Genomic DNA, 15782 nt, shown 5'->3' on the forward strand with positions numbered 1-15782 from the left:
GTGTGGGGGGGGGGGTGGTAAAAAAACTAAACCTGGAATCCACTTAGTTTTAGTCCTTAGTAAGATAGTCCTCAAACATAATTTATGCTTGAGACTTAAATAATTTGTTTTAGTAGTAAACTGCAATTGACATTAATGAACTTTGTGTTGCTGTTATTCTCTTTCAACTTTCAGCCCTCTTTTCCCTGATTTTCAAATGAGAATTTTCAACTTTAGAGGGGAAATTTATACGAAAAATACTGGATCCTCTGATGCTCTTTATCATCAAAACCATGGGGTTTTTTAATTTGTTTGTTTTGGGTTTTATTTAGGTACACAGAAGGTTTTTATGTACAAACTAATATTTAATTACTATGAAACTGAGTGTTACTTTTATTAGCTTCTCTATTATTTAGATAAATGCTCTAGAGTAAGAATAATTACATATTAAATAAAAATAACTGCATGAAAAATCTTTTTGTTTTAAAGTAATAATGTTTGCTAGATATCTGTATGGAAGAAACCTAAAAGAAGTGAATGTTTACTGGGTTTGTTTGTGGAAAAAAATCTGGTTTTGTTTTGCTAATTTTAATGACACTGATATATTATACTATAAAGTACTTCATAGTTTGAATTCAAAGAAAATTAAACTGAACAAGCAGCAAACCACACATGTTGGCAGCATGCCACATGATCTGCCATGTAGATCACCTTTCAGAGCATGTTTCTGGGTTCTTCTGCTGACAGCCAGGAGTGACAGCAACGCATTTGCAGCCACTCTTTTCAGGGTATCTCTGGAGGACTTTCCTTCATAGCACTGCAGAGAATAGAGATCAAAATGGTTTGAAGAAAAATTTAATTTGGAGTAAAACTGTTGTGAATAAAAGGCATTGCCAGGATTCAACTACCGTGTAAACCACTGAAATCTGATGAATCAGTAATATTTGAGAATGCTTGAGAAGGCTGCATAAGTAATGTGTAATAGGAAAAGACCAACACTCACTCTCAAAGATTCATCGTCTATGGAAAAAAATTTTATTTATTATTAACACATAGCATGGTACTTACTTAAAACACACCAGGGTGTACACATGTGAGCGTGTACTCACACATGCACCACACACATATGGAAACAAGTCCTTGGAAAAGTATTCATCAGTAGAACTGCCATCCAACTCCAATCTTTCTTCTTTTGGAGATACATCCCCTCCTTTCATTTCTATTGGACATATATTTGTATCCTGTGTGATTTGGTTCCTCTGATCTTCCATTTTTATAGTAATATGTACTTGTTTTTAAAAAATTACGTAATGTGGGTTTTTAAAAAATTTTGTTTTCAGTTGTCGATGGACCTTTATTTTATTTATTTATATGGGGTGCTGAGTATTGAACACAGTGCCTTGCCCATGCTAGGCAAGTGCTCTACCACTGAGCCACAACCCCAGCCCAATGTGGTTTTTTTTTTTTTTTAATTTTCAATTTTTTAAGCTTCTACAGAAATGGAAAATCATTTATTATTTTGAAAATGCTAATACTAACATTTTGGTATATATGTCCTTTATACATCTGAATTAGAAAAAATTTCATAACAAAAAATTTCTAACATATACATAAGTAGAAAAACATAATAACAAGGCCCCATCCTCTTTAAAAAAAATTTTTTTTTTTGGCTAAGGATTGTTAAGTAAGTATTAGTATAGCATATCATCTAATATACAAAACCGATTCTAATGCGTAACACAATTAACAACAATTTCTTGGCATCAACTAATACCCAGATCAAATTTACCTTTTCTCTTTTGTCTCTAAAAGTGTCTTTTTGAGCCCTGACATCATATCTGCAGTAATTTCCTACCTGGAGAGCCTGGCCACCCATTCCCAAGAGTGCCACAGGTGCCCTGCAGTTGCTGCTGTCCCCTCGGATCACTGCACCCCTGCCTAGACCTGATCAGTCGTCCTGCACATGCCCTATACTGCAGACCTGTCTGTTGGTTTCCCTGCAATGATGTTTAACTTGCTTTTTCTCCTCTGTATTTTCCATCTGCTGGATGTTTTAGCTTTTGAGGCTTGACTAGATTTAGGTTCAACTTTTAGAGGTAAGATCTCACCTGGATATGTATGATCAGGTTTTAAAGGGGTTCATAAATCCAGTTTAAAACTCTAGAAGTTCCTCATTTGCTTTATAAATATTACATATAATTCAAATTCATAATTCTTATATCAATAATTTCTGAAATGATTCAGCGTTATAATATCACTAAAATCAAGCTTAAAATTATATGATTTCACATGAAATACAGTACAGTACACTTACAATTCCTGATGAGCCTGTGCTTGGAGACCTAACATGGAGAAGCCTGTGCAGTGCCCACCACCCTGCCCCCAGCTCCCCTGCCCCCAGCTTTACTACCAGGGCTAACAAATCCATCTTAAGAACTCCCTTAGGCAGCTGCTTCCAACCAGACAGGTCTCTCTGCAACTAATCATTTAAATTTTAAATACCCACACCCAGGCATGCTTGGTAACGACCATTCCAAGTGAAAGAAAGTAACCTTAAAAACAAAGGAAAACAAAACAAAAAAACAGGTAGAGAAGTATTATAGGATGATGAATATATGTGGAGTAGGATCATTAGGTTACCTGTGAGAATACTAATTTGTCTATAAAGGTAAATTTCACCTTTAATAGAAAAATTGCCCTAAAATACTCATCTTAATTGCATTTATTAGTAATTTCAGAAAAGCCAAACTGATCCCAAAAAATTACTAAACATCACCATATCAAGTAGTTAGAAAAAGAAAAAAAAAAAAAAACTTTTGAGTGGAATAGTTGTGTGACAGATGGGTCTTCCCCCTCCAAAAAAAACCCTCATTAAAAATGACAATATGGGAATTACACACATGGACTCTCGTGTGGGCCTCAAAAGTCCAGAAATTAGAAAGCAGCAGGATGAATAGAAGTGGGGTGAGATTCAAAAATCCTGAATTTTAAGTGGTGAATGGGCAAGCTGAGTACTACCCAGTCCAACACTGAATTACTGACAGCAGAGGAAATTTAGCACCAGTCTCCAGGGGAAGTGAAGGAGGTGGAGGAGGATTGTTGGAAAAGTCTCTATGCAGGAGTTCCATTCTCAGGCCCTGCCCACTGCCAACCAATTTCTGTACGGCCAAGCCACTCCTCTTCCTTCGCTCTTGCAAAATCCTGCAGGTTCAGGATTTTCTGCGGAGGATAAATTAGAAGCATTCTGCCCTGGCAGAGTAGGTACATTAGTGGGTTAGGGTATTCCACTGAAACAGGAAGGACCTAGTGAAACTGTACAAATTAAATTCTGAGTCCCCTGCTCTTTTCACCCACTTTCCTACAAAACACTTAGCAGTTAATTGGGTTTTCACCTCCAGGCAAGAGATCAAAACACTGCTCTAGGGAATGTGATGAGGTCCAGAAGACAACCATAGCATGACCCCTGCGAGTCCCCTTGGACAGTGAAACCTTGACTGACGAGCTCCACTCAGAGGCTCAGGGCTATCTACACTATATAATCTCCCAGTCTTCAATGGAGCAGATAACCAAGGTAACCAACATCTGCGAAAGCTCCGCACCAGAAAATACAGAGCAAAATAAACAAAGAAAAGGCCAGAAAAGAGAGATTATGTAGGAAGAAGAACACTTAATAGGAGTTCCAAACAAAGTAGAAGAAATGTCAATGAAGAAATTTTTTAAAATATGAATTTATAGATGAAAAGAACCTAGCACATTGGATAGAGCAGATCCACACCTAAGCACTTTATCAGAAAATTGAAGAATACTAGAGAAAACAGAAAGATTCTAACTTCTAGGAAGTGAAACAAGAATCATAATGGCTTCAGAATTGTATACAGCAACACTGAGAGTTAAAGGGAATAAATCATTCCTTTTAAATTCTGAAGTAAATTATTTCTAACTCATAACTCTTACTAGTCAAACTACACAACAGATATAAGGGTAAAATAAAGACTTTCAGACAGCTACAACTTAAGAAAGACCTCTGCATGCTTTCTCTAGAAGATACAAGGGAACAGAATTTATATGAAAAGGAATGAACCGATCAGGAGAGGACAGAGGGAACAGTACACTGGATGCACTAAACAGGATGCAGAAGACTGCTCAAGCAAAGAAATAAAAAACTCCCAGGAACAAGGTGAATAGAGATCCCAGGAAGACCCTGGGCACCAAGCAGGTCCAAAGGATATGGCAGAGATTTCTTCCAGAGATGAATTCCAAACACGCCAAAAGGACATTTGATTGCTGGCAAAGAAGCTTATTAGAAACAGAAAAGCCAACAAGTTGAAATACATACATACATACATACACACACACACACACACACACACACCAGTTATCTTTAAGGAGAACAAAAGCAATAAAAGAAATACTGTTTTCAGCTTGGTTCAACTGTGTACGAGGTTTGCACAGATGTGATACTGTACTTGCATCTATTCTCTAACGGAGGTTCAGATGTCATTACCAGGGGACTGAGAGGGGAGTCCACTTTGGCCAGGTAGATGAGGAGGGTGTGAAAAGACAGCTTAAGATTCTCCCCCATGATAGGAATTCAATAGACAGGATCACTCTAAACCTGAGTGATCCAAACAGAGGAACAAATGCATACTGGAGACCCTGAAGGGAAACTACAAAATGATTAGCTAAATGAGGAATAAGTGGTGAACTCTCAGAAAAGGAAAAATAGGCAGGAAGGTAGAAGTCATTTACTCTAGGTTAAAACCTGTGGAACTATTTGGTGCTCTAAAATGTGTACTTGGTAAAAACCAACATGAAAGCAAAAAACCAAAACCACCAAACAGGACTGATCCACAGTAAATCCATCTACTTTTCAACATACGCTAAAAAAAAGATAAAAGGAAATTATTTAAATAATATTGTTTTTCATGCTGAAAAGCAGTCTGAGCATGTGCATATGACACAGCTGGATGTGAGAAACCACAGGCAGGAAAGCTGAGGATAAGCCCCAGTGATAGGCGTTGGCTACTGCACTATTGGGATGCCCAAAAAGAAGAAAGCTAAACCAAGGAAATTCAGAATAAGAAATAATTCACCTTTTTATCAATCACTGGAAGAATGAAAATAAAAAGACTCAATGACTTTTTTTTAAGTTTATGTTTTTATATTAATCCCTTCTGTGCATTAAGTGATCTATAATATTGATAGATCAAGTGTTATCTTTATTTCTTTTCTTTTGTCTTTCTTTCTTTCTGAAAGATACTTAACATAAAGAACAGACTTTTTTTTTTTTTTTTTTTTTTGGTGGTACTGGGAATTGAACCCAGGGCCTTGTGCACATAAGGCAAGCACTCTACCAACTCTAAGCTATATCACTGGCCCACGAACAGACTTTTTAATTGTAGTGAACATTAACACAGAAGTATCCCAACTATATAAGCCAACTCTTCAGCAGATTTACTCTTGAAATTCACCATTCACTAAACACAAATACAATAAATATTTCCTAAAATGTGACATGAGAATTCATTGTTTCCTGGCTTTACTATCCTTAGATATCAGATTAATAAAATAAGCAAAATTAATTCAATATATCCATCATAGGCAAAACCTGTGAGACTGTAATTAATCTTATTATCTACAGGTATTTCCAAATGAAACCTATTGAGAATCTCTATAGAGAAGGTCAAACTCCATTATTTCAAATGTGTTTAATATTTAATGGGTCAAAGACAGCTAATAACATCATTGAAAATATTCAAATTCTGAAACCACCTCAAAATGGATTTATGAAAAAATAAATACAAAATTATGATCTAAGTGTGCATAATTTCAATATAAATCCATTATGGTACTTTGCTGTGAAGCAGTCTTTTAAAAGCTATTCTGCTAAGATATTTTAATTAAACCTCAAAACTAATTTATTAGGAGGATGCAGAATTTTAGAGGCAGCTGAAATTTAACCAGTTTTGTAGTACAATCCTATCATTTTGCATTTGAAGAACCAAATCACAAGATGTTGCCTACGGTTCACTGTAATATATTTTTTTGAGCATGTCGTTATATAAAATTTAAATCTATCTTTGAAGAATATCAATTTTAGAATACTATTTCTTCAGATAATTTAAAGAGTGCAGTTTGCTTTGCTACATCTAATACCTGGCACAACTCATAACCTACATAAGCATAGTATGATACATGCTTTACTTATGATAATATGCTAATGTTTAATGTATTCTGATAATATTTTAATTCACCTATCATTGTTCTATAGGGCAAAGAAAACACAGTGGTTATAGCTTAATAGGACCATTAATAACTGCCTGCCTTATATTAAGCACACATTTTCTCAAAAGTGTATCATAGGTACAATTCCTCTCTTCACTCTCTGTCTTAATTTATTTGTGCCTTTCCATCTAACTGATGCTATGGGTCCATATTTACTTTTTTTTTTTTAAAGAGTGAAAGAAGTAGGATTTATTTAAGTATGAAGGAAAAAACAGAACTCTTGCAGGGCAAAGCAGACCCGATAGCAGATTGTCCCATATTTACACAAAAAAAGAAGGGTATGATTTACCAGGAAATATGTTTTAAACAAATTGCTATTGTATCTATATTGGCACAGAATGCTGTGTATCTTCTGTGACTTAGAAGACACTGAAAGGAAAATGAGCTAACCATAGGAAAATCAAGATATCCTATAGCTACAGAGTATCTCATTTTCTTCGGCCAAGAAAGATAACAACATAAGATTATAAACAATAATTTTTTATGATAAATAATATTACAGAACAGGAGGGAAGAATAAGGGCAAAGCAAATTTCGCAAATGCCTCTGGCACTAAGTGTTTCTTAGGTACCCTACTGTTACAAGCTGGCCCATCACCCTATATGGAGCCATATATAACATGAGTCTCCTTGAAACATGGTGCTACCAACAATAGAAAACAGTTAAGAAATAAATTATCCCTGGCTTAAAGTCTTGAAATTTCACCACGCCCAGCAGGATTGGTTGCAGGAGCCAGACAGTCATGAGGAACAGCTTCCGGAGCTATTTGGTATGTTGGCGTAGGCAGTGAAGGGAGAGGCCAAGCACACTGTTCTCACAGCACTCTTCTCTGAGGGAAGTCATTTAAATTCCCTGAGGAAGAAAGCATGTTGACAAGAGCAAGGGCCTTTCTGCAAGAAGAAAGTGGTGTTCCAGAACCAAATTAGAAAATTAATAACTAGACTGGATTGAGGGTTGGGGTGAGAAACTTGAGAAGGTGTGAATCTGAGTTTTCTTATAATATTTTTTAAAAATGCAGACTCCAACTCAGTTAATCAAGTCTGTTCTGACAGGGAATGAGATAACTGGGATAACTGGGACCACATCCAGTTTTTGTTCTCAACCAAGAAAAGCTGAGAGTGATAACAGGGAGGTGGTGGCCACAGGGAAGCTGTTGTCTCCCAGGAGCTTTTTTAAAGAATGCTGTGAGGACCCTTCCCCCAGAGATCAGGCTTGTAGAGGAACTGCTGGAGGCAGATGAGAAAATGCGGGGAAGACTCCTTTTCAGGCTTCTGGTCTATGCTGGAAAGCAAAGAGGACTCTATGAGGCAGGGGAAACTACGCCCCCTGAGAAGCCCTGTGTGATAGCCTCAATAGGATAATCCTAGCTGAACCAGGGAGTCTTCCCCCTTTCTAGCACTTCAACTGAATTTAACATAATCAGGGCTGGTGCTCAAAATGTACAAGTAGCCATGCCATAAATATCTTCATGGCCACAACTCTCAGAGGCTGATAAGGATGGAAAATTTCCAAATTCTAAGCAGCAAAGAAACTGCAACAAATTGGCAGACAGAGCAAGCTTTGTGGCTAGATGATGGGGAAACTGAGGCAAATCCTTCAATACACAATTCTACTACCTTTCCACCTTTCAATGAGAAGGAAAAAAATCATAAAATCATATAACTATTTAAAAGGAAGATTCTTAATATTAAAAACTCTAGTAACAGTCCTACTTTGAAAAACAATGAGCAATTTTAAATTAGGAAAAACCTCTAGTTCTTTTTTTAATTGTTAATCAATTTATACTTTTGTACTAAACAGTCATAATAAGCATTAATACTTTTAATTCAAATAATTGAAAAAAATTTTTAACAAGACCCAGAGAGAGAGTCAATTCATTTAAGCACTAAATACACTTTAAGAAAAATCAAGAAATCACACACCTGAAGAATTACTTCATTAAGTCTATCTGGAGACTTCTGGTTGTCCTGAGTTTCATCAAGAAGAGATGTGATGGTTGGATGAGACAATGAACTTGCTTTGTCTTTGTCCTGGCAGTGCCTTCTTGCCTCCTCAGTCAAGAGAACAGACAGGAAGTGCAAACTGGCCGTGTACAGGGCAGGGCATCTGCTGGACAAGCCTACACACTCGCAGAACACATCTAAGAGGGAAAATGATTTTAGATGTAAATGTTCAGAATTGAAAAGGAAATAAACCAAATTGATCTGAACAATTTAGTTTATAGCTTTCTTATTTTTAACGATTTAAGGTTATCGATAGCTCAAGTATACCAAGAACTATAATGTTTCAATAGTTAGTATGAAGACAATATATAGAATCAAGGAATCTATTCTATTTTTCACTGTTTGGGTTTTTTATTTACATGAAAAGTGCACGTGTGTGTGGGGTGGGTGTGTATCTACAAATGCACATATAGACCATATTTGCTAAGACTCCAAAATAAGAGGACTGTATGTACATGAGTATTGAGCCTTTGAACGCTATATATATGCAAAGTCTTGAGAAATTTTAAATTTTAATTTTGATTTCACTACTAAGTTAAAAAAGAATTAGTCTAATTATACTGTGAATAATTTAGAATACCACCTTATAAGTAAGAATGTATTTTTCTGCTTTCAATCAATTTGTTGCCAAAAGACACAAAGAAGATAGTATGCAGTGTCAATATGATGTACAATCACAACAGCAGACGTTAAATAATACTACAGACTCACAGTAACAAAATAGCATGGTATTGGCACCAAAAAAAATATGAAGACCAATGGAACAGAATAGAAGACAGAGACAAACCCCCTGAATACAGTTATCTCACATTAGACAAAGGTGCTATAAACATATATTGGAGAAAAGATAGCCTCTTCAACAAATGGTGCTGGGAAAACTATAAATCTCTATGTAGCAGAATGAAATTTAAGCCCTCTCTCTCACCTTGCACAAAACTCAACTCAAAGTGCATCAAGGACCTAGGCATTAGAGACTCTGCACCTACTAGAAGAAAATGAAGACCCAACTCCCCATCAGGTAGGCTTAAAAACTGAATTCTTCAAAAAGACTTCTACAGCACAATAAGTACAATCAAGAATCAATAAATGGGATGATATCAAACTAAAAAAGCTTCTTTACAGCAAAGAAAACAATCAAGAATGTGAAAAGAAAGCCTATAGAATGGGAGAAAATCTTTGTCACCTGCATCTCAGAGCATTAATCTCCAGAATATATAAAGAAATCAAAAAGCTTAACACCAAAAAAGGAAATAACCCAATCAATAGATGCGCAAGGAAACTGAACAGACACTTCACAGAAGATATGGTCAACAAATAAGTGAAAAAAAATATTCACCACCTCTAGCAATTAGAGAAATGCAAATTAAAATACATTGAGAATCTACCTCACTGTAGTCTGAATGTCAATTAACAAGAATACAAGTAACAATAAATGCTGGCAAGGATGTGGGGGAAAAAGGTACTCTCATACATTGTTATTGGGACTACAAATTGGCGCAACCACTCTGGAAAGCAGTAAGGAGAGTTCTCAAAAAACTTGTAGTGGAACTACCATTTGATCCAGTTATCCCACTCCTGGGCATATACCCAAAAGACTTAAAATCAGCCTACTACAGGGATGCAGCCACATCAATGCTTATAGCAGCTCAATTCACAATAGCTAAGCTATGGAACCAAACTAGGTGCCCTAAACAGATGACTGGATAAAGAAAATGTGGTGTGTATACACAATGGGATTTTATGCAGTCATAAAGAAGGATGAAATTATGGCATTTGCAAATAAATGGATGGAACTGGAGACTATCATGCTAAGAGAAATAAGCCAATCTAAAAAGACGAAAGGCCAAATGTTCTCTCTGATATGTGGATGCTAACACAATAAGAGGGGGAGGGCAGAAAAGAAGTTCACTGGATTAGAGAAAAGGGAATGAAGGAAAGAGGTGGGTATGGGAGTAAGAAAGAGAGTAGAATGAATTGGACATAACTCTCCTATGTTCGTATATGAATTCACGACCAGTGTATCTCCATATCATGTACAACCACAAGAATGGGAACTAATTAAAGTAAGTTATACTCCATGTATGTATAATATGTTATAATACCCTTTAGTGTCATGTATATCTAAAAAGAACAAATTTAAAAAGTGAAAAAAATATGACGTGCAAAGGTCTCATAGTATGTCACAAAGAACATGAGTGGTTATGAACTGATTTGGAAAGAATCAACATTCAAATTAGTAGTCAGATTCTTTTGAGTACTGATTTAGTGTAATCAAAATAACACTGTTGTTTTACAGTAACTTTGTTAATTTGAAAAGTATGAACTTATAATTTTATGATTCATTATATCCATCAGAATTTCTACGAGTCTGTGTCACACACTTAAGTTTACACAAAATAGAAATCTTTTGAATTTAATGTTTTGATTTTATCACTCCGAAAATAGTGTCAAATAAATAGGCTTAAGTTAAGGGTTAGCAATTTTTTTCTGTAAAGGGCTAGACAGTAAATCTTTTATGCTTTGCAACTCACTATTTTTGTCTCAACTTTTCATTTCAACTACTGAAGCATGAAAAGTGGTCTGTGCAATACATAAGTGAACAAATGTGGCTATATTCCAATAAGACTTTATTTTACCAAAATAGGTAGCAGGGTAGATTTGGCTAACGGGCTTCCGTACCTGATGTGAGCAGCACTTTGCTTCACAGTGTTGGTGATTCAGGTGGGTAAATTAATTCCCCCTAACAGATGCAAGAGGAGAATCTCAATCTCCAAGTGAAGCAATATCTTTCAATTTTCATCTCAATAAAACAATTTACAACATCGAGAGCATGGGATGTACCATAAAGGGTACATTATGGTAGACTCAGAACTCCTATATCTAGAAAACTAATAATTCTGTTTCTTACCAAACATATATTTCCTCATAATTCTTACTTCAAAACTACCATTCTCTGTCATTATAATAAAGTTTATAGAATGAACAAATAATAAATGTTTAAAAATCACTCAAATAAATTAGTGACTAACTTTGAAACTTAGAAATCCATTTTTAATACCTTTAAATAAGGTATTAAAAAGGTTAACATAAATGTTAATTATAATCATTCACATATTATACTAAAATTTAGGAGTCTTAAGAAATAATAAGATTAGTTATTTAAAAATAAGTATTTGTTTATATTAGTAGGCAACTTTTATATGGAAAACATCTTATAAAAATAATTATACTGTACTCTTGGCATTTTTTGCCATAAAAATAATCCTGGTGTTCTGGAAAAAGACAATATTTTTATTGTAACTTCCCAAGTTATCACATGTACAGGATGGTATGTGTGAGATTTACCCATATATATATACATTGTACTTATGTCAGAAGAGACCGATTTCTATTCAAAAGAAAATCTTATTGTTTTATTTTAATCTTATCATAAGTATCTTCATGAAATCATAGGCTCTTCTTGCTTATTTTTAGCCATTTTGAAAAGTGTTTCAGTTTTTCAAAAGTACATTTTTGGAGGGCTCCTCAAGAACATTGCAAATTCCTCAAACCAAGTGCCCTGGTTTCTCTTTCATGGGCCATGCCAAAGTTACTTAATTTTAGAGAATTTACATATCTAATTGGGAGTAGGGATTATCTTCATTTTATTAGCAGAAAGACCCCACCATGCCTGCGAGAGACTTTCTTACCCATCATTGCTGCCCAGTGCCTGGCCAGAGCCGAGGTGATAGACGAGTGTGAGACAGCACCAGCTTTCCTCAGGAGTGCAGCCAGAAGGTCAAATAAGTGTGTCCAGGTGTGATAAAAAGCCGATATTAACTCTACATCTACAAAATTAATCAAAACAGTTCAAGTTATTAACACAAAGAAGAATAAGAACCTTTCAAAACACAAACTCTCCACACTTTATTACACTTAAAATAAGAGGTATGTACTTGCCAAGTGAAAACCAATGTAGTTCAGCATTCAGCATTGCCCAGTCCCTTCCCCTCTCTACTGCCTCCTCAAGACATCTCCCTTTGCCTTCCTACATCCAAAGACACACTCAACAAGCCCTCTTCTCATTAAAGTACACTAAACAAGACAGGAAGTATGACAAATGGAACATGTCATAATTTCAGAACTACATTTTGGGCACATTATACAAACAAGTCATTATGGTGCTTCTGTAAAAGTCAAGTTTTCTCCTATATTCTTCATCCTCTCTAGTAGCTTTGTGCAGGGGTGAAAAGGAAAACATAAAGTGCCAAAGTCAACACAGAAAAGAAGAATTTCTCTGAAGAATCATGAAGAGTATTATTACCCCATGAAGAAAGCTGTAACACAAAAGGCGATTGTGCAGCTTTGCCTGTGGCTAACAATACAGCAATCGACCTTCTAGGTAAGGACACGTTTTCCCATCTCTGCACCTGGGTACATAGAAACTGGACAACAATAGCTACCTTAGGACTCTGTGCTGTGCATTAGCAGTATCAGTCATCCTTTCTCAAATTTCACTATAAAATAAACTAAGGACTTATATCTAGGTGTTTTTCATCATCCATGAAATTATCTGGAAATAGCACTTTCCGAGGAGTTTGGTTTAGAGTAACCCCTGGTGTTTCACAACTGTCTTCTCATTGCTAGCTCTCATTACCATTCCAACAAAATATTAATTTCTCATTGTCATTCCAACAAAATATTAATTACACAGATATGCTGTAAATCTGTTTGGGTACTATATGTTTATCTGTACTTTATACCTACAAAGACTTTAAAGTTACAGGTCTTAAGAATGGCAAAATATTAAAGTTTAAAGATAAGCCAAACAGTAAAAAGCTATTAAGAAAAAAAAGAAAATTCAGAGGGATTAAAAAGCTATTCTTTTTATTAATTTTATTACTATACATGCTAAATAAGTTTTAATGTAATTTATTTACTTATATGAGTTATAACATCTCAAAATTATATAAATTAGCAATTCAAATAAGTTTTTATAAATCATTCAAAACTGTGATTTTACCATAAAAATTTAAACACTTAATTTCTTATAGAAAAACATTTTAGTTTTTTTTCTTATCTTTTGCTAGATACTAAAAAATAATTTAACCAACTACTACATGTAAACCCAGATAATGTCAGCATTTCTCCTTTCAGAACTTGATATAATTAAATAATAAAATACATATTACTTTTATTTAACTTCCAAAGACCAAGCCACATACAAAAGAGGAACAACAAAAAGCATCTATGAGGCAGCCAATGGCAATGAAGATGCTCAAACTATCTCTTGCCATGTGACTTTGGGATCAAGCAATCCATCAAAAGTTCTCCAATCAGAGCCATCCACTCGCCACAGCTTTGTAGCACTAATTTTGCGTACTTCTTGTGCATCTTCCATGACCACCATTTCAATGCTTCTCAAGAGATATGCAAGAAAATCCAACAAGAGATATTAAATGTAAAATAACAAGATTTTATCAGTAGAAGTGAGCTTCGGCAGTCCACCGTCCACTGCAGTATCTAAGATTTTCTTTGTTTCATATCTTTCTCCTAAAAAATCAACCTTAACCCCTTAGGGGTGAGATAATAGAACCTTTTTGAGATTGCACAGTCCAGCCTAATAAGCTACGTTAGGCTATCAACTGGAGCTTGTAAAATTTCAAAGTATGTCGTTACTGCTCCTCAAGCACTAGGATAATTTTAACACAGATGAGCTGCTGGCTCTGCTGAGTACCATGATACACTTCACTTTCCAGACCTAAAACCAAGCAAATCCATACAATTCAAAGGACTAAATAAGAATGAATTAAATGGCAAGAATAATTATCAAATGATCAATTCTTCATTATACCCTAATATTTAAATATTTTAAATGTTTATTTTGCTAAAGAGCCTACACTGTTAATTTTCTCTATTACTAACCATCACATTTAATTTTTTATCACAGAATATTTTCCAATAATTTAAGAGCTTAGGAAATTTTTTATATTACATATGCTAAATTGGCTTACAGCGGTCATTGCAAATGACTTATTAGTAGGGTATTTGGCTTCAGCCACAGTTTATAAGTGTAATGGTTAACGTGAATTGTCAACTTGACTGGATTAAGAGATGTTAAAGATTAAGAGACTCCTGAGTGCGTCTATGAGGGTGTGCTTAGGAATGACTGGCATGTGGAATAGCGAACTAAAGTAGAGATCTTCCCTAAATGTAGGCAGTACCATCCAATAGGATGGTGGCTTGGATGGAATAAAAGTAGGAAGAACAAGGAAGCAGCAGAAGAATCGAGCAAACCTTGATTCTTCTTACAAGGGGTTCTTGATTGGTGCTGGGATCACCTGAGGACATCAGGCTCTTGCTCCTTCACTCTTCCAAAGTGAACTCTCCCAATGATTCTCTAGGAAGTTTCCAGAAGCCTTTGGTCTCAGAATCACTGATTCCTCTTGTTCTGAGGCTTCAGCCTCTTGGACTGCTTAGCTACTGGTTCCTCCAGCTCTCTAGCCTCCAGATGGACATTGTAGACTTTTCTGCTTCTGGTCATGTAAGCCAATCTAATAAATTTCCTTTTTATAATCATATCTCCTGTTGGTTCTGTTCCTCTAGAGAACCCTGACTAATACAGTAAGCATAATTAATACCCAGCCCTCAATGTATCTTCTATCATGACAGGATATAGAGAGCTTCTCCTCATTTCAGCTGACAACACAGGGATGATCCTTTACTGAATTATACACCTGCCTCAAGTGGTCTCCTGGAACCACTTAAAACTGTCCAAATGCCAGGCATAATGGCACATGCCTGTAATCCCAGCAACTCAGGAGGCTAAGCCAGTAGGATTGAGAGATCAAAGTCAGCCTCAGCAACTTAGAAAGATCCTGTCTCTAAATAAAATATGAAAAAAATTTCTGGGGATGCAGCTCAGTGTTTAAGTGCCCTGGGTTCAATTCCTGGTAACAAAAAAACAAAAAAACAAAATCATCCAAACTACAAACCAAATTATCCAAGCCTTCCAAAATACTAAACACAAACCAAAAAGTAACCTTGAAGAGGATATCTGGAGCACACTAAGATTTTTTTTTCCTCAATACAATTCACTTCCAACCTAAACTAAATACAAATAAATTAATAAATCTTACCTAATGCATTGTTGATGCATACAGTGAGAACTCTAATGATATTATTAATAAGAGGTTTCAGAAGATCATCTTGTGTCACGAGGTTAGGTTCCACTAATAAACAGGACTGCAGAAGCCTGGACAAAGAGGATAGGTATTCCAAGAAAAAGGAAACCTGTTTGTAAAAGGAAATAAAATACAATGAAACATGTCATGTGAAAAGTACATCTCAAAATCTTTGCTACCTGCACCTTAGAGCATTAATCTCCAAGATATATAAAGAATTCAAAAGCTTAATACCGGACTGGGGTTGTAGCTCAGTGATAGAGTGCTTGCCTAGCATGTGAGAGGCATTGGGTTCAATTCTCAGCACCACATATAAATAAAGGTCCATTGACAACTAAAAAAATATTAAAAA

The 15782-nt window shown here is 35.5% G+C and overlaps 1 protein-coding gene across 9 annotated transcripts in view; it reads right to left on the reverse strand.

The window, feature by feature from the left end:
* The window catches only part of Rttn (rotatin), a 163839-nt gene that overhangs the window by 17786 nt on the left and 130271 nt on the right, over positions 1 to 15782 (reverse strand). For 7 of the 9 annotated variants that reach the window (XM_048806632.1, XM_048806633.1, XM_048806635.1 and 4 more), the window contains 4 exons: positions 15386 to 15539; positions 11957 to 12094; positions 8187 to 8404; positions 691 to 796 (listed from right to left, as the gene is read on the reverse strand). In XM_048806632.1, coding sequence (XP_048662589.1) covers positions 691 to 796; positions 8187 to 8404; positions 11957 to 12094; positions 15386 to 15539 — 616 coding nt within the window. Of the gene's footprint in view, positions 1 to 690; positions 797 to 8186; positions 8405 to 10946; positions 11008 to 11956; positions 12095 to 15385; positions 15540 to 15782 lie in introns of those variants that run through there. The other 2 variants (XM_048806637.1, XR_007348943.1) reach the window with 2 other exon arrangements.

The sequence above is a fragment of the Marmota marmota genome, unplaced genomic scaffold (assembly GCF_001458135.2).
Source record: "Marmota marmota marmota unplaced genomic scaffold, marMar, whole genome shotgun sequence".
Lineage (NCBI taxonomy): Eukaryota > Metazoa > Chordata > Mammalia > Rodentia > Sciuridae > Marmota > Marmota marmota.